A 19,630-nucleotide genomic window follows, 5' to 3' on the forward strand; every position below is an offset into this window, starting at 1 on the left:
TGCAGCAATGTCAGCCTGCACTTGGCCCAAATGTGGGGCACGGTGTAGCATTAAACTCTCCAAATGGTGCTGGCTGTGGCCTTGCAACTAAAGAGTGCAGGGTTCCTCTCAGGTGAGGTGCTCAGGTGGGTAAGAAGTTGTGAGGAGTGCAGTCTTCTCACACCTCCGTCTCACAACAGCCAGTAGCAAGGTCATGGGAATTGTCTTAGGGGTGCACTGGAGTGCTTGGTCACCCCTCTCCCACCTTGGACAGGTGGTAGCTGCAGTAGTGTTTCAAGGCACAGCCCAGCATTAAATTCTCAAAATGGCAAAATCCTAAATCTACTATATCAAGAAACAGAATCCACTACATTGAAAAACAGACTTACATTGAAAAAACAAAAATTAACTTCTAATTGACAAGGTTTCTCCCAGCAGTGAAAATGCTATGGGCCCATGGCCAGAGAGGTTGTGGTTCCTCTCAGGTGATTTACATGGGTAGGAAGCTGTGGGGAGTGCAGTCTGCTTATGTGTCAGTTTCACAGCAGCCTGCAGCAGGGCAGGGGGAATTGTAAAGATAAGTTTTATTAGTAATATTTCCATTCTTAACATTTTCACTGGCATTTGTTTTATTGTGCTTCAGAACATTAGTTACACATGTTTTGTGATAAGTATTACAAAATTTTAAAAAGTTTAGCAAAAAAAAATTGTAGAAATTGTATCTAATTCCTTTGAGCCTCAAATTGGTAACCCCATTTCATTTGAAACATAATAGTATAGTGGGAGAACGAGCTGGAATGAGCCAAACAGATTTTAGTTGTGGACTACTGGGTCAGTTTCTTCATTTTTCAAATGAAGGAGTTGAATTTGTTCATTTTATGCAAATTCCTGATATAATTCTATGTATAGCTTGAAGTTCTAAAATTCTGATTCCATTCACTTCTAAATCAGAGATGATATATCTCTCAAAAGTCCGTCCAACATTTTCAAGTAACTTAATTGGACAGTGTCATTAAATTACAGTCAGAACTAGGCTGTTTCCTTATAAAGACTAAGAGGAACTTGGAAATGAGATTTGAAAAATACTAGTCCTTCATTAGTTACTAATTATATTTTTCAGTTTGGCCTTTAAGGGTTAGATATTATAAGATACTAGAGTTGATGAAAAAGCCATGTATGCCCCCATAGAACAAAGACCAAAGACAGGAGCTTACTACAAGACCAAAGACGGGAGCCATGGGTTGAGCTGTGTCCCTTATAAGAAGATATGTTGATGTTCCAACCTGTGGTACCCCAGAAGGGACCTTATTTGGAAATAGGGTCTTTGCAGATATAGTCAAGTTAAATTGAGGTCATTAGGTTGGTCCTAATCTGATATAACTGGTGTCCTTATTAAAATGGGAAATTTGGACAGAGAGAAAACTGTGGGAAGAGACACAGGAAGGAACACCATGTAAAGATGAAGGCAGATTTCAGGGTGATGCATTTACAAAAAAGATTGTCAGCAGACCACCAGAAGCTAGGAGAGAGGCATAGAACAGGTTATTCTTCATAGCCTTCGGGAGAAACCAACCCTGTCAACACCTTCATCTTGGACTTCTAGACTCCAGATGTATGAGATATATATTTCCTTTTTTTTTTTTTTTTTTTTTTTTTTGAGACAGAGTCTCACTCTGTCGTCCAGGCTAGAGTGCAGCGGTGCGATCTCGGCTCACTGCAAGCTCCGCCTCCCGGGTTCATGCCATTCTCCTGCCTCAGCCTCCCGAGTAGCTGGGACTACAGGCGCCCACCACCACGCCTGGCTAATTTTTTGTATTTTTAGTAGAGATGGAGATTTCACCGTGTTAGCCAGGATGGTCTCGATCTCCTGACCTCGTGATCTGCCCGCCTCAGCCTCCCAAAGTTCTGGGATTACAGGCGTGAGCTACTGCGCCCGGCCTGAGACATACATTTCTGTTGTTTAAACCATCTAGTTTATTGTATTTTGTTACAGCAGCCCTAAGAAACTAATAAAAAGGGTCAACAAGCTTTGTCTGTAAAGGGCCAAATAGTAATTAGACTTTATGGGCCATTCAGTCTGTCAAAACTACTTCATTCTGTCATTGTAGCATGTAAGCAGCCATAAACAATATATAAATGAATAAGTATATGTATTTTGTCTCAGTACTTATTTACAAAACAAGTGGTGGGCAGCATTTGGCTGGAGTGCATAGTTTGCTGAGGCCTCATCCACAACATTCAGAAAACACAACAGTGGTTAGCATTGCAATCAAATTCCTATTACCCACAGCCATAAACATAATATATGTATCCATCAGGAGAGATCCCTTTGTAGATAACATAAGAAGAATAAGGGAAGGGAGAAAATTTTGAATTGACTAAATTTAAATCCTAAATCTACTACATCAACAAACAGAATCCACTACATTGAAAAACAGACTTACATTGAAAAACAGACTTACATTGAAAAAATAAAAGTTAACTTCAGATTGGCAAGGTTTTCCCAGCAGTGAAAATGCCAAGGTACTATTTTCAAATAGTTAAAAATTCTTATACAAATATGAAATGAACATTTATTAAAGGTTTTATTCAACTTGTTAATGAAGAGCCAATAAGATATTTAGACTATTTCAAAGAAGAATATGGAAACAGATTTTATATTATAGACATGTCGAATCAGAAATGCTGAAATGAATTTGCTGGTAGATGCAAAACATATTAATATATTTTAGTGTAATAAACTTCAATGCTTGGGTTATCTTTTCTACAGAGAGGGGTTGTATTTCTACTGGTCAAAATTCATTTACATTGTTAGCAAGAATCACTTGTGTTACTATCAGTTGTCTGCAGGTTATCATCTATACCTACAGAGTTGTAAAGTAAGTTAGTCACTAAAGGGTCGAAGGTGTGCACTCCTATAGAATCAGATAATACCTGGAGGGCCCACTAGAAAATGCCAACACTTTGGTATCACCATGCACTGGCATTGCACCATGGTTTGTTTTTCTCTATTTTTCAGGCCATAATTTTTCCTGATATAAGCTAGACTGGGTTTAGTTATTATTTAAGTTTCATTTTTACACATCTGAGACTTGTGAAGTGTTATCAGTAAAAAGTGTAAACATGCTGTACAACAACAACAAAAAAAAATTGGAATAACTGTGTGGCAAGCTGTGGATCCCAGAGAAGATGGAAGATAAGAAATATGGCATCAGGACATTGAGAAAGTAACTGATAGCCTCAATTCATTTAACATCATTATTCTGATATTTATCCAGCACTTTCACTGTAAACAGAAGGAATATTCTTTATTCATATAAAACTTGCTTGTGTTCCTATGAGTTAGGTTAATCAGCATCATCACAGTAATAATAATAACTAACATTATTGAGGACTCATTTTGTGCCAGACACCATCCCAAGGGCTTTACATGTATTTTCCCTTTTCTCCCAACAAAAGTAACAATATTACCCTCTTCATTTTCCAAATGAGGAAACTTAGGCCTCACATGGTTAAGTAACTTATTCCTGGTCACCTACCTAAGCAGTGGTAGGATATGGACGAAGGCACACTTAACACCAGTACTTTTAGGTAACCCATCACACCACTTGTTAGAGAAACTTAATTGGAATTGCAACATCTCCCTACTTCCCAACACCTAAAAAATTAGAGCCTACCCTTTATCCTTCGGGAACTTTTAAAACCTGAGAGGAGAAAAGTCCTGTTTGGGCAGAAGCCTGAGGTATTACAGACTGACAAGTTATAAGAAAGTTTTGAGAGCTGGGACTGATTTCTCATAGGGAAGGCAGAATTTCAAGCAAAGTGACAGGCATACCATACTTGCTGCATTTGTTAGGGGCAGATTTGAAGAAGAGCTACAGGAGAAAATTTGGCCAATTAAGTTGGTAGAAGTCAAAGGGAGAGAGCATCCACAAGAGCCATTCTCTGAAGGTGTGAACTGCAAGATCATCTCACCCCTATTTATGTACGGTACAGGGAAATTAGTCAAAGTTCCAAGTTCCATCCCTTGTTTGTAGTATTTTGAGTAATTTCCTAGACCTTTCTGTAAAGGAAATTACTCCTGTTCAGGGTATTTTCTACATAGGAAAGATGAATATGGCAGTGCTTAGAAAGAGAATAGCATTCAATTCCACATCACTTAATGAATTTCCTCTTATGGGTTAAAGATAACCATGGGATGACAGACAACTGTCAAACATCAGAAAAAAACAGATTCACCTGGTCTATCTCCCTATAATATATTATAGGGATATATGGGCAGGGAAGCAGCCCTCTTCCTCTCTGAACAGCTGCCATACCAGGACTATAATGGTAAACTGGAGTTTAAAATTCAGAGGTGGTGTAGCTCCAAGAAATGCTAAGGTCCAGCCAGGGTGTGGCATAAGAGTGGGTGGCTATAGTGAAGTAAAGGAAAGCTTTAAGCCTCAAGTGTTGAACAGGTTGTCACATGCATTCCAAAGACACTTAGAGTGATAATAGGTCTTAAAGAAAAAGATTATGAATCTTGACTAGGGGAAATGACATGCTGCAAATAATAGCAAAAAGAAAAAAGTGTCAAAGAATGGTCAAGTAGAATGACCTGAACTCAAAAGAGGAAGACTTCTGGAGCAAGTTCACAGTAAGTTTTGGGAATCAGAGGGCAGTGCTTGACCTCACGGAGTAGAGGTATATAGAATGAATGGTGCTCTCAGTATCTCCATTTAGGAATGAATGTTTTGGCCTTTGTTAAGTGTAATAGTGGCCCTAATTAAGTGAAATAGTTGCTAGATTTCATGGAGGGAAAGTTGCAATATTGTTGTCTTTTTTTTTTAATTCAGCGGATTACGATAAATGAGTTAACAAAGAAAACTTCATACCATCACAACTGTGAATCAATTAAAGTTACCTTTATTACATAATAGGCCTGTGTTTTCTCCTCTTCTCCTTCAGGAGGCAGCATAACAACAGTCAGAATTTCATATCTATTCTTCAGCTTCTCAATTTTACTTAGCCGCTCGTGAAACTCAGTGCTAATAAGAAAAAGAAACAGAAATGAATAACATACTTTAGAATTTTCAAAGGACTATCAAGTGTTCTTATTGAAGACATTTGGATTTGTGTTACTACTAAAACAGGTTAAATTTGTTCTCACGTTTTAATTTAATAAAAGGACTATCAGGTGTTCTTATTGAAGACATTTGGATGTGTGTTACTACTAAACTCAAACAGGTTAAATTTGTTCTCACGTTTTAATTTAATAATTCAGTGTGAAGGATCTGATATTTACCCTGCTTGAAAGCTGACAAGTTAGCCTGCCACAGTTTCATTGTGTCTTTTGCTGGCAGAAGACACAATTCCTGTTTCAGAGACAACGGACTTTATTTCTCATGACACAGCAAGTAGCATAAGATTCCTGTTTGATTGGTTCCCCTTGCTCCCTACGTCCCATGGGAGCAAGAAGGGGCTCAAGTGGATGCTGCACACAGTAGATTTTCATCACAGCTGAGGAATCTCAAGCCTAGGTAACCCAAATATTTTATAGTGGGAAATAAGCAAACATGCCTAACTTTTGCTCCACAGGAGATACTACCTCTAGTTTCTGAGGCTGCTTGCTATTCAGACGTCTTTAAAAAGATAGTCCAAACAGGACCGTTGAGAATTGTCTCCTTAAGCTGATTAGCAACTTCAGCAAAGTCTCAGGATACAAAGTCAATGTACAAAAATCACAAGCATTCTTGTACACCAATAACAGACAGAGAGCCAAATCATGAGTGAACTCCCATTCACAATTGCTTCAAAGAGAATAAAATACCTAGGAATCCAACTTACAAGGATGTGAAGGACCTCTTCAAGGAGAACTACAAACCACTGCTCAATGAAATAAAAGAGGATACAAACAAATGGAAGAACATGGGTTGGAAGAATCAATATCGTGAAAATGGCCATACTGCCCAAGGTAATTTATACATTCAATGCCATCCCCATCAAGCTACCAATGACTTTATTCACAGAATTGGAAAAAACTACTTTAAAGTTCATATGGAACCAAAAAAGAGCCTGCATCGCCAAGTCAATCCTAAGCCAAAAGAACAAAGCTGGAGGCATCACGCTACCTGACTTCAAACTATACTACAAGGCTACAGTAACCAAAACAGCATGGTACTGGTACCACAACAGAGACATAGATCAATGGAACAGAACACAGCCCTCAGAAATGAAGCTGCATATCTACAACTATCTGATCTTTGACAAACCTGACAAAAACAAGAAATGGGGAAAGGATTCCCTATTTAATAAATGGTGCTGGGAAAACTGGCTAGCCATATGTAGAAAGCTGAAACTGGATCCCTTCCTTACACCTTATACAAAAATTAATTCAAGATGGATTAAAGACTTAAATGTTAGACCTAAAACCATTAAAATCCTACAAGAAAACCTAGGCAATACCATTCAGGACATAGGTGTGGGCAAGGACTTCATGTCTAAAACACCAAAAGCAATGGCAACAAAAGCCAAAATTGACAAATGGGATCTAATTAAACTAAAGAGCTTCTGCACAGCAAAAGAAACTACCATCAGAGTGAACAGGCAACCTACAGAATGGGAGAAAATTTTTGCAACCTACTCATCTGACAAAGGGCTCATATCCAGAATCTACAGTGAACTCAAACAAATTTACAAGAAAAAAACAAACAACCCCATCAAAAAGTGGGCAAAGGACATGAACAGACACTTCTCAAAAGAAGACATTTATGCAGCCAAAAAACACATGAAGAAATGCTCATCATCACTGGCCATCAGAGAAATGCAAATCAAAACCACAGTGAGATACCATCTCACACCAGTTAGAATGGCCATCATTAAAAAATCAGGAAACAACAGGTGTTGGAGAGGATGTGGAGAAATAGGAACACTTTTACACTGTTGGTGGGACTGTAAACTAGTTCAACCATTGTGGAAGTCAGTGTGGCAATTCCTCAGGGATCTAGAACTAGAAATACCATTTGACCCAGCCATCCCATTACTGGGTATATACCCAAAGGACTATAAATCATGCTGCTATACAGACACATGCACACATATGTTTATTGTGGCACTATTCACAATAGCAAAGAGTTGGAACCAACCCAAATGTCCAACAACGATAGACTGGATTAAGAAAATGTGGCACATATACACCATGGAATACTATGCAGCCATAAAAAATGATGAGTTCATGTCCTTTGTAGGGACATGGATGAAACTGGAAAACATCATTCTCAGTAAACTATCGCAAGGACAAAAAACCAAACACCACATGTTCTCACTCATAGGTGGGAATTGAACAAAGAGAACTCATGGACACAGGAAGGGGAACATCACACTCCGGGGACTGTTGTGGGGTTGGGGGAGGGGGGAGGGACAGCATTAGGAGATATACCTAATGCTAAATGATGAGTTAATGGGTGCAGGAAATCAACATGGCACATGGATACATATGTAACAAACCTGCACATTGTGCACATGTACCCTAAAACCTAAAGTATAATTAAAAAAAAAAAAAGAGAGAGAATTGTCTTCCAGAATTCAGATTCTTAAATCTGTTACTCTCTCCTTTTATTTCAGTAAATTTATATTTTATGAGCTATTTTTTAGAACTTAATACTAGTAATCCTAATATATGCATGGCAATATGGAGAGTGACTCAACTGCCTGCTACAAACTCATGAAAGCAAGCTATCTAACCATGGTGAAAAAGAAATCCTCAACCTACCAGTTTTTCTACTGCTAGAGAAAACTTATGGTAAAATATATCTAGTGCATTAAGTTACAGTTTTTCTTTAATTATCACTCATTTCCTCAGAAAATATTTACTCATCCTTTATGTGATCATAAAAACTTGCTGGACTTCAAGATTGTGGACCAAGCATGGTATATTACTCTTCCTTTCTCAAATAAAAAAAGATTTAAAAAAAAAAACAGCAACATAGCAGTTTTTGAGAACCAGAAAGGTACAATAATTTTTCATGAATTCATGGAAAACAGATGGGGTAAGATTAATGGAAAAAAAATAGATACACACATGGAAGACCACTGCAGAAGCAGGAGCCATTTTCCACCAAAGAAGTCTGAAAAAAATCCAAACTCAGAAATAAGAAAAAGAACAAGAGTGATCTGTGAGGCTATAATAAACACCTCTGGGCCATTCCCCTCAACCCCTCAAAACATACAGAAATGTCAGGAATACTTTCTACTCCAGTGATAACCAAAAAGTTACCACAGTTCCTAGCATGTATGTTGAAGCTAGAGAAAGGTAAAAACATGAAGTAATTCTAGGCTTCCCCCAACAGTGGAAGTAAATGAAAAAGAAAGGCAGTTCTACTTAGGAATGAGATAAAGTCTTCATCACTCAAAATAAACACCTCCTAACTTTTTGTAACCATGAAATCCTAACCCTGTTTAATAGCTATTACACTCTTTACGGGACAAACTAGCTCAGAGCCTACAATCAGCCCTCCCATTTAGAGGAGCGATCTGTTGGAGAAAACCAGAGATCCACTTAATTGCAGAGGAAACCCTTACCAGTTAGCTACCAATATCCACCGATTAATAAGCATTTATTAATAAATATTAACAGAAAACAAAGGACCATTAAACATTTATGGAAAGCAAATGGCAAAAGTGAACAAAGAACAGACCTGACACATAATGCATAGAAGACGATGTTCAGTCTTCTAATTAGTACCCTCTGAAAGAAGAGGATATTGATTCCAGAAACACCCATAAAACAAGATGGGCTGCTATGAAAATAAAGGACAAATGAAAGAATAACAGTGCTTGCAAATAAGTTTTCTTCAATGTAAGAGCAGTGAAGAATAAAGATTTAATGAGTAATCTGGAGAGAGAGACAAGGGGGGAGATTAGGCAGAGGAGAGGAGAATAGGGAGAGAGAAAGAATATCTGAGAAAGCAAAATACAAGTAGAAAAAAGAAACCTGGAGGACAGACCTAAAAGGGCCAACCAACATCTAGTAAAAATGAGCAACAAATGGAGAAAATAGAGGAGAGTATGATGGTAAGAAAAAAATTAAATAGAAAAATATTATCTTGACCTGAAGAAAGACTTGAATGAAATAACTAAAAGAGACCACACAGAAAGGAATTCAGCCCCTCTTCCCTGGGAACCCCTATCCCCTGACTCTTCACCAGGCAGGGGCCCCAGCCCGTGACCACAGAACAGTTGCTCCACCCATGGCTGAGCATACCCACCGGTAGTGGCCTGAAGTTTCCTGAAGAGGCTCCCAGAGGCACAGGATAGCCCCTCCACCATGACCACAGCAGCACTTTTATCCCTGCTGCCCTTGATTTGGGGAAAAAACAACCTGAGGACTATGCCTGAGCTTACAGCACACTACAGTCACCATGCAGAGAAGACACCACTCTCTTCTCCTGACTCCCTTAACTCCTTGCTCCCCAGCAAGCCACAAGCTCACACCAGCAGTACGCCACCCCACCCCACCCCACCCCACCAGCTGAACACTACTGGTAACAGCAGCTAAATGTTTCTCAGAGGTAGAGCCACCAGGGGCAACCAAAAGCTTCTGCTACTGGCTCTGCAGTGGTCCTACCCCAGCTATCCTCAGATTAACTAAGGAGCAGAGACCCTAAGTGCCTCATCCGTATTTGCAACAAGCTGCAATCCACCCAAGGAGAGGAAGCCAGTCCATCTCCCATGGATCACATAAACCCCTACTGCTCATCACCAGGCAGGGTGTCCCCAGCTTGGGCCCGTAGCACAGACTTCCTCATCCTGGGTTTATTCCACTCAGTGATTGCTGACCTGCACCTCTCTGGGATGAAGCCGTCAGGAGACAAAAGACCCTCAGCCACAACCACTACTAAGGTACCTTATTCTGCTGCCTCCAAGTTGGGAAAGAAACATAAACCCTGAGATCACCCCAGAGCTGTGATGGGCAACCCACTAGCACCAAGTCATGATCTACAGCCGGCACTCAGGTGAGAGAGGAGCCCACACTTACAGAGCATTGAGAAAGAGCATGACTGTGAGGAAATATAGAGGAGCCACACAGCCAAGCAAGAGCCTACCTACTGACCACTACACCTAAGCACCACCTACTGGATCACACCCCAAAGCTTCAACACCAAAAATAACTTCCTAACATATCCCCCTGTGCAACCAAAGATAAGTCAGCTACAAATAAACACCCCACACAAAGCCTTGGCCCTGTGAAAACATCCAGAAAAGAAATCTGTTGACTGTACTCAGTCTACACCACAGTTAAAGGAATAACCATTGTATTAGTCCATTTTCAAACTGCTATAAAGATACTACCTGAGACTGGATAATTTACAACAAAAGAGATTTAATTGACTCACAGTTCCACATGTCCGGGGAAGCCTCAGGAAACACATAATCATGAATCATGATGGAAGGCAAGGGGGAAGCAGCATATTCTTTACAAGGCAGCAGGAGAAAGCAAGAGAGGGAAACTTCCAAACATTTTTAAACCATCAGATCTCATGAGAACTCACTCACTCACAAGAACAGCAATGGGGAAACCACCACCAATATCCAATTACTTCCCACCAGGTCCCTCCCTCAACATGGGATTACAATTGTAGATGAGACTTGGGTGGGGACACAGAGCCAAACCATATTCTGCCCCTAGTGCCTCCCAAATCTCATGTCCTCACATTTCAAAACCAATCATACTTTCCCAACAATCCCCCAAAGTCTTAGCTCACTCCAGCATTAACTCAAAAGTCCAAGTCCAAAGTCTCATCTGAGACAAAGCAAGTCCGTTCCACCTATGAGCCTGTAAAATAAAAAACGAGTTGCTTCCAAGATACAATGGGGGTACACGCATTGGGTAAATGTTCCTGTTCCAAATTGGAGAGTTGGCCAAAACAGAGGGGCCACAGGCCCCATGCAAGTCCAAAACCTGGCAGGGCACTCCTTAAAGCTCCAGAATAATCTCCTTTGACTCCATGTCTCACATCCAGGGCAAACTGATACATGGGGTGGGCTCCCAAGGCCTTGGGTAGCTCTGCCCCTTTGGCTTTTTAGGGTACAGCCCCTGTGGCTGCCTTCACAGGCTGATATTGCGTACCTTGCAGCTTCTCAAGGTGCATGGCGCAAGCTGTCATTGGTTCAACATACACGAATCAATAAATTTGATTCATCGCATAAACAGAACTAAAGACAAAAATGACATGATTATCTTAATAGATATATAAAAGCCTTTTGATACAAGTCAACACCTCTTCATGTTAAAAATTCTCAATAAATTAGGTATTGAAGGAACATACCTCAAAATAATAAGAGCCATCTATGACAAACCCACAGCCAATATGATAGTAAATGAGGAAAAGCTGGAAGCATTCCTCTTGAAAGCCAGCGTAAGACAAGGATGCCCTCTCTCATCACTCTTAGTCAACATAGTATTGGAAGTCCTGGACAGAGCAGTAGGCAAGAGAATGAAATAAAGAGCATCTAAATAGGCAAAGAGGAAGTCAAACTATCCTTGTTTGCAGATGATATGATTCTATATCTAGAAAACCCCATAGTCTCAGCCCAAAAGCTGCTTCAGCTGAGAGACAACTTCAGCACAGTTTCAGGATACAAAATCAACGTACAAAAATTACTAGCATTCCTATATACCAACAGCAGCCAAGCCAATAGCCAAATCAGGAACGCAATCCCGTTACACAATTAACACAAAAAGAATAAAATACCTAGGAATACAGCTAACCAGGGAGGTGAAAGATCTCTACAATGAGAATTACAAAACACTGCTCAAGGAAATCAGCAGAAAACTGATTTCTCATGGATAGGAAGAATCAATGTTAAAATGGCCATACTGCCCAAAGCAATTTACAGGTTCAATGCTATTTCTGTCAAACTACCAATGACATTTTTATAGAACTAGAAAAAAACTATTTTTAAAATTCATATGGAACCAAAAAAGAGTCTGAGTAGCCAAGGCAGTCCTAAACAAAAATAACAAAGCTTGAGGCATCACGTTACCCAACTTCAAAGTACACTACAGGGCTACAGTAACCAAAACAACATGGTACTGGTACAAAAACAGACATACAGACCAATGCAACAGGAGAGCCAAGATACAAGGCTGCATCCCTACCACCATCTCATCTTCAACAAAACTGAGAAAAACTATCAATGGGGAATGGACTCACTATTCAATACATGGTGCTGGGATAACTGGCTAGCCATATGCAGAAGATTGAAACTAGACCCCTTTCTTACACCACATACAAAAATCAACTCAAGATGGATTAGATATTTAAATGTAATACCCAAAACTATAAAAACCCTGGAAGACAACCTAGGCAGTATTATTCTGGACAGAGGAAAGGGCAAAGATTTCATGATGAAGATGCCAAAAGCAATCACAACAAAAACAAAAAGTGACAAATCGGATCTAATTAAAACTGAAGAGCTTCTGCACAGCAAAATAAACTATCAACAGTGAAAACAACCTACAAAATGGGAGAAGATTTTTGCAAAGTCTGCATCTGATAAAGGTCTAATTTCCAACATCCATAAGGAACTTAAACAAATTTATAAGAAAAAATACAACCGTATTAAAAAGTGAGCAAAGGACATGAATAGACACTTCAAAAGGAGACATGCATGTGCCAAAAAGCATATGAAAAAAAGCTCAATAGATCTTTATAAAAATGCAAATCAAAACCACAATGAGATACCATCTCACATCAGTCAGAATGGCTACCATTAAAAAGTAAAAAATAATAATAACAGATGCTGGTGAGGTTGCAGAGAAAAAGGAATGCCTATACAATATTGATGGGAATGTAAATTAGCTCAGCCATTGTGGAAAGCTATGTGGTGATTCCTCAAAAAAGTAAAAACAGAAGTATCATTCAACCCAGGAATCCCATTACTGGGTATATACCTAAAGGAATATAGGTCATTCTACCATAAAGACACATATGCACAAATGTTCATCGTAGCACTATTCACAGTAGCAAAGACATGGAGTCAAACTAAATACCCATCAATGACAGATTAGATTTTTAAAATGTGGCATATATACACCATGGAATATGATGCAGCCATAAAAAAGAATAAGATCGTGTGTTTCACGGGAATGTGGATGGAGCTGGAAGCCATTATCCTTAGCAAACTAATGCAGGAAAAGAAAACAAAACACTGCATGTTCTCACTTATAAGTGGGAGCTAAATGATATCTCATCAGCAAAAAGAGGAGAACAATGGACATTGGGACCTATTGGTGGGTGGAGGGTGAAAAGAGGGATAGAAACAGAAAAAAATAACTATTGGGTACTAGGATTAGTACCTGGGTAATGAAATAATCTGTATAACAAACCGCCATGACACAAGTTTACCTGTGTAACAAACCTACACATGTACCCCTGAACCAAAGATAAAAATTTTTTAAAAATCACTGAGTTTACCCAGGAAGGGTCAAGCAAGAGAAACTTTAAAATGACAAAACGCCCAGACACATACAAGAAAATTATAAAACACCAAGGATCAAGAGAGTATCCCAAAGCTTCCAGAAAGAAAACAAACAAAACCCAGTTTCCCTACAAAATAAATTTCATTAATCTGTAATCAGACTTCTCATAAACAACACTGTAATCTAAAAGAATATGAAACAATGTTTTACAATATTCTGTCATTCAAGTTTAAGGGAGAATAAATATATATTAAACATGCAAGGACTGCAAAGTTTCAGAAAACATCAGTTCGAAAAAACAAATTTGAAATCATACTCCAAAAAATGAAATGAAATCCAAGAAAATAGAATGATGACAAGGGATACATGAAAAAACCATTAAGTCAAGAAACAAAACACATAGGTAATTTTAAATTATTGCTGACATTTGGATCTATAGCTTAATGCACATTAAGAAGTTTTTAAAAAAGTAAAGACATAATATTAAAAACAATAGCAAGAGACTATAATCAGTATTTCAACAATATGTGAAAGATGGGAAAAGGAAAAGAAGAGGTAAAAGATGCTAAAAGTCTTATTTTTTAGGAAGGGGAAAATAATAGAAACTAATTTTCAATATTCATAGAGAAATGATTAAAGTTTCTTTTAAATCTAAGAATAACCAACAAAATAATTAAAATTAGAATGTATACCTCCCAAATAAAGAAAAGGCTAAACAAAATTCAGTAAAAACAATGAAAAGCAGGAAAGACAGAAATAATGAATATATGGCAATTTCTTAATGTTTCCTGAAAAGTTAAATATATACCTACTACATGATCCAGCAATTTTACTCCTAAGTATTTATCCAAGAGAAAAGAAAGCATATGCCCATACCAAGAACACGTATGTTCATAGCACCTTTGTTTATAATAGCTAAGAACTGGAAACAACTCAAATGTCCATCAGCCGGTAAATGTATGAATAAACTGGAGTAAACACATGCAATGGAATACTGCTATTTAACAAGAGAAAGCCAGAGTCAGCAAACCATCCTGCCTGCCACCTGTTTTTAGATAGCCCACAAGCTAAGAATGACTTTTAAATTTTTAAGTGATTAGAAAAATAAAAGAATTATATTTCATGAAAATTTAAAATTTCAATATTCATGAAGTTTTATTGGAAAATAGCCATGCTCATTTTTTGACAGTGTCTGTGGCTGCTTTCAGTCTACAATGACAGATTTGAGTTAGTTGAGTTATTAAAACAATGACTGGAAGCAGCCTAAATGCCAATCAACCAACAAGTGGATAAAGAAAATGTGGTATATATACACCATGGAATACTACTCAGCCCCAAAAGGAACAAAATCGGCATTTGCAGCAACTTGGATGGAGTTGGAGACCATTATTCTAAGTGAAGTACCTCAGGAATGGAAAACCAAATATTGTTATGTTCTCGCTTATAAGCGGGAGTTAACCTATGAGGACGGAAGAGAACAAAAATGATATAATGGACTTTGGGGACTTGTGGGGGATGGAGTGTGAGAGGGACCTGAGGGATAAAGGACTACACTTTGGGTACAGTGTACACTGCTTGGGTTCAGATACACCAAAATCTCAGAAATTACTGCTAAAGAACTTATCTGTGTAGCTAAAAACCACCTGTTCCTCAAAAATTATTGAAATAAAATTTTAGAAAAAAATTTAAAAATAAAACAAAGACAATATGGCCTGCAAGGAACTGTAAGTTAGTTATCTCCTCTTAGAGAAAAAGTATGTCAACACCTGATAAAAAGGAATGTATATTGATAGACACAACATGGATGAATTTCAAAATAATTATGCTGAATGAAAAAAGCCAGACAAAAGGCAGACTTACTATTGGATCCCATTTACATTAAACTCTTGAAAATGCAATCCGAACTATATGGATGAAAAGCAGATCAGTTGTCCGGAGAGAGAAACACTGGGGAAGGACTGAAGGGAGGAATTACAATGGGGTACAAGGAAACTTGTGGGGGTGATGGATACATTATCTTGATGGTGGTGATGGTTTCTCCGGTATATTACATATGTCAAAACCTATCAAATGTACACTTTAAATATGTGCAACTTATGTATCTCAAATATACCTCAATAAAGTTTAAAAAGTAAAGTCTATCACAACTGAAAGACAGGAAAGGCAAAAAAGAAAAAATGGCAATATTTTTTGTGGGGTGCAGCTAATATAATACTTAAAGAGTTTTTTTTAGACTTCAAAACTGAAAATTAATAAGCTAAGCATCTGAAGAATTTAGGAAAAGAACATTTAAAAACCCCATATAAAAGAAGGAAAAAATACTAAAGGCAAGATCAGAAACTAATGAAATAATGAATGGACAATAGAAGATATCAATAAGAGCAGATCCTTTCCAAATAATGTTAAAACTGATTAACTTGTGGTGAGAATTATCCTACCCCAAAAGAATGCACAAATAACCAATGTCAGGAATATAAAAGGAGTCATCTCTAAAAATACTACAACTATTAAATAATAAAATTATAAACAACTGTATGGCAATAAATTTGAAATTTGGATAAATATAGAAAATTTTTCCTAGAGAAAAATATAATTTACCAAAACAGAATCAATAATAAATACAAAATCTGCATTGTCCTATAACCAGTATATAAACCATTAGTTGAAAATGTTCCCCCATAGAAAACTTCAGGCTCCCAATGGCTTTTTTTTCCACTGAGGTCTTTGAAAAACAAAAAAGATATAATTCCACTCTTTTAGAAACATAGTCAATGTATAGAAAAATAAGAAATACATACAAGTCATTTTATGAAGTCAGACATAACCTTAATAGCCTGATAACCTGACAAGGACAGTAGAGCAAGGAGAATTATGGGTCATTTGTACACATGAATATAGAAGCAAAAATTGTATTATAATATTCCCTAACAAAATCTAGATGTATGCAAAAGATAATATGTAACAGACAAGTTGGGTTTATTCTAGAATGTAAGGTTGGTTTGACTTTGAAAAATTGATCAATATGATTAAACACATTAACAGATTAAAGAAGCTACATCTTGTCAATAAGTGCTGAGAAAGCATGTAATAAAAGTCAACATCCATTCTTGATTAAACAAAATAACTTCTTAGTAAAGGATAAAAATAGGAGCTCACTTAATATGGTAAAAGGTGTCTAAAAAATAGAAATAAACTACAGTAAACCTTATACTTAATGCAAAAACAATGAAAGCTTTCCCTTTGAGATCAGGTAATAAGACAAGGATACCTGTAAAAAACACTGCTCTTCAGTATTGAACTGGGGAAAGAAGAAACGTTATAAAGATTGGAAAGCAATAAATAAAACTGTTATTATTTGAAAATAATATAAATGAAATACAGTATATAGAAAATTAGAATCTACTGATTGTTAGAACAAGATTGTTAAGCAAGGTTGCTGAATACTTAATATACAGAAATTAACTGCATTTCTACATACCAGCAGCAAACCAAAAATGAAATTGACAGTAACGTTAAAGAAAAAACATGTAGCCAGAAATAATCTTATAAAAGATGTGGAAAATCACTTCAATAGATGCAGCTATTGAATATCTATTTTTAAAAAGACATGTTATTTGACTTTACCACAAACCATACATAAAAAGCAATTCCAAGTAGATTAGTGATCTTAATGTAAAAGGGACAATCTAAAGAATGAAGAATTAACCAAAAGAAGAGCCTAGATTTACGGCTATAACATGCCCTATGTCTTTCTTATATAAAAAGCCATTTCAAATGAATAAGAAAAAGATGCACATCCAGGATGTTAGAGGGGGCAGCCAGTTCTCCTGACATCATCCTCACTTTTTTTTTTTATTCCTCAGCAGTTTAAAATGAAAAATTACCTTATGTTTTCCCGTTCTTGATCAACATATCTTATTTGTGATGCAAGCATTGTTTTATGAACCTTGATTTCTTCAGTTCGCTCTTCCATTGCTGTGTATAATTGCTGTTTTCTTTTTTCTAGGGAAAGAACTTCTTCTGCCTTACTGTGAAGCATTTCTCGAGTACGCTTAACTTCAAGTTTTAAAAGATTGTCCTCTATCATCAAATCCTATCAACGTAACAAAATGGTCAAATATTGAAATTATTTTTAATTGCAAAAACAAAATATTTTTTATTGCTATATAAGTAAAACTTGAAAATATACCTTTTTCTAATTTAACCATTGACTAAGATATTAACTAGGCCTAAAATTGATCAGAGTCATAGTTTTTTTCTCTTTTAAGAAAAGGGTTTATAGTTATTCCAAATCTTTTTTATAATTCAATTTTAAAGTCAAGCTTTGCTATTATAAAAAACAAAGGGAAAAAGTTATTCCTGAAATTAAACTTACACTATCCAAAAAACATAAGCCCTATGAATGGCCATTTTTATACTCTGAATCTTACAAAATAATGTGGAAATATATTTTTATTTTAAAACAATTCAGTCATGAATAGAGTACTGATATAAGAGTACACATATCTATCAATTTTCAGAATAGAAACCCCAGAAAAAAACACTCCAGGATATAAGATTTTATTGTTTCATTAACATAGCTTTTCATTTGGAGAGGTTAGATACTCACATCTCACGTGCACCAAAAATATATTCTAGATGAATGAAAAATCTTAAGAGATGAAATCAACGTAGCTACTAGAAGTAGTAAACATTTGTCTGATTTTTAGTGTAACTAAGAAGTTTCTAAGCAAAAAAATTCAAAAGAAAAACTAAAAGATTTGATGTTTAAAAAAAGTTTTGTGTCACAAACACTGAATAAAAATGTAAAGGTAAATGGGGAAAATATTTACAATATTTATGACAGAGATAATTTTTTTTTTTTTTGAGATGAAGTCTTACTCTGTCGCTCAGGCTGGAGTGCAGTGGTGCGATCTCCGTTTACTGCAAGCTCTGCCTCCCGGGTTCACGCCATTCTCCTGCCTCAGCCTCCCAAGTAGCTGGGACTACAGGCTCCCGCCACCACGCCCGGCTAATTTTTTGTATTTTTAGTAGAGACAGGGTTTCACCATGTTAGCCAGGATGGTCTCGATCTCCTGACCTCATGATCCACCCGCCTCGGCCTCCCAAAATGCTGGGATTACAGGCGTGAGCCACCGCGCCAGGCCGACAGAGAGAATATTTTTACATATGAAAATCTTTTATAATTTATATATGTAAACTTCCCAGCGGAAAAAAAATGGGCCAAGAATACAAACTAGAGCTCCAAAGAAAACAAATACGGAACATGACATAACAGAGAAAAGTGTTTTAAACATTTTTATTTAAACATAAATGTTTGAAAATTTATCAAACAAAATATTTTTAAACCACCAATTTTAAAAATGCAGACTGAAACAATGAGATGCCATGTTTATCAAATTGGCAACAATTTTTTAAATTAGGATATCCAGCCTCAGTGGTAGTGAATAAAATAGAATGCTTACACACTACTGATAGGGTATTAATGGTGCCCTCTAGAAGAGAAATGGGCTTAAAAATAGTTTCAAGACACTAAAAATATTCATTTCTTTCTGAACTGTAATTATATAGCTAGGAATTTATCCAAAGGAACTAATGGAATAACTACACAATGAACAACTAATTGAAAAACTGCACTGTACATGTAGTACTATTTACAATAGCCAAGCATTGGAAAGAAACAAAAATCTAAAAAATAGCGGATGGTTAAATAAATTATGGTAACTTCATGCAATGGACTTACAGAAAGCCTTCAAAAATGTTCTTGAAAGAATAGTTAATGTTTTAGGAAGCAAATGATATACAGAAATTTTTTTAATACAACATAAAAAGCCAAATTTCTTTAAAAGACTGGAGGGAAATAATAGACTTTAACACTGTTTATATTGGGTATAGTGATTATAGTGACATTTTCTTTTTCATAATTTGCTATATTTTTTCATTTGTCTACAATTAACATGGAAACATGGTTTTCAATACTACATATGCATACAATTTTACTGCACCTGCTTAAAAGCTTTGGCTTTATTAAGTTCTTTCTCTGATCCGTCGATGAAAAGGTTTAGTTCATTTATTTTAGTCATAAGGGACTGTTTTTCATCACTGTTTTTACTATGTGTCTTCTTGATAAAATAAAGATCATTCTGCAAAAAAGGAAAAAGGTATATAAATGTATGCTTTAAATAT

General features: G+C 36.7%; 1 protein-coding gene across 1 annotated transcript in view; it reads right to left on the bottom strand.

Annotated features, from left to right (window-relative positions):
• CCDC39 (coiled-coil domain containing 39) overlaps positions 1-19,630 on the bottom strand; it is a 67,917-nt gene that overhangs the window by 12,828 nt on the left and 35,459 nt on the right. The window contains exons 12-14 of the mRNA XM_003256515.4: positions 19,450-19,587; positions 17,329-17,537; positions 4,886-5,009 (exon numbers count right to left, since the gene is read on the bottom strand). Of these exons, the coding sequence (XP_003256563.1) occupies positions 4,886-5,009; positions 17,329-17,537; positions 19,450-19,587 (471 nt within the window). The remainder of the gene's footprint in view (positions 1-4,885; positions 5,010-17,328; positions 17,538-19,449; positions 19,588-19,630) is intronic.

This window comes from Nomascus leucogenys, chromosome 11, assembly GCF_006542625.1.
Source record: "Nomascus leucogenys isolate Asia chromosome 11, Asia_NLE_v1, whole genome shotgun sequence".
Taxonomy (NCBI): domain Eukaryota; kingdom Metazoa; phylum Chordata; class Mammalia; order Primates; family Hylobatidae; genus Nomascus; species Nomascus leucogenys.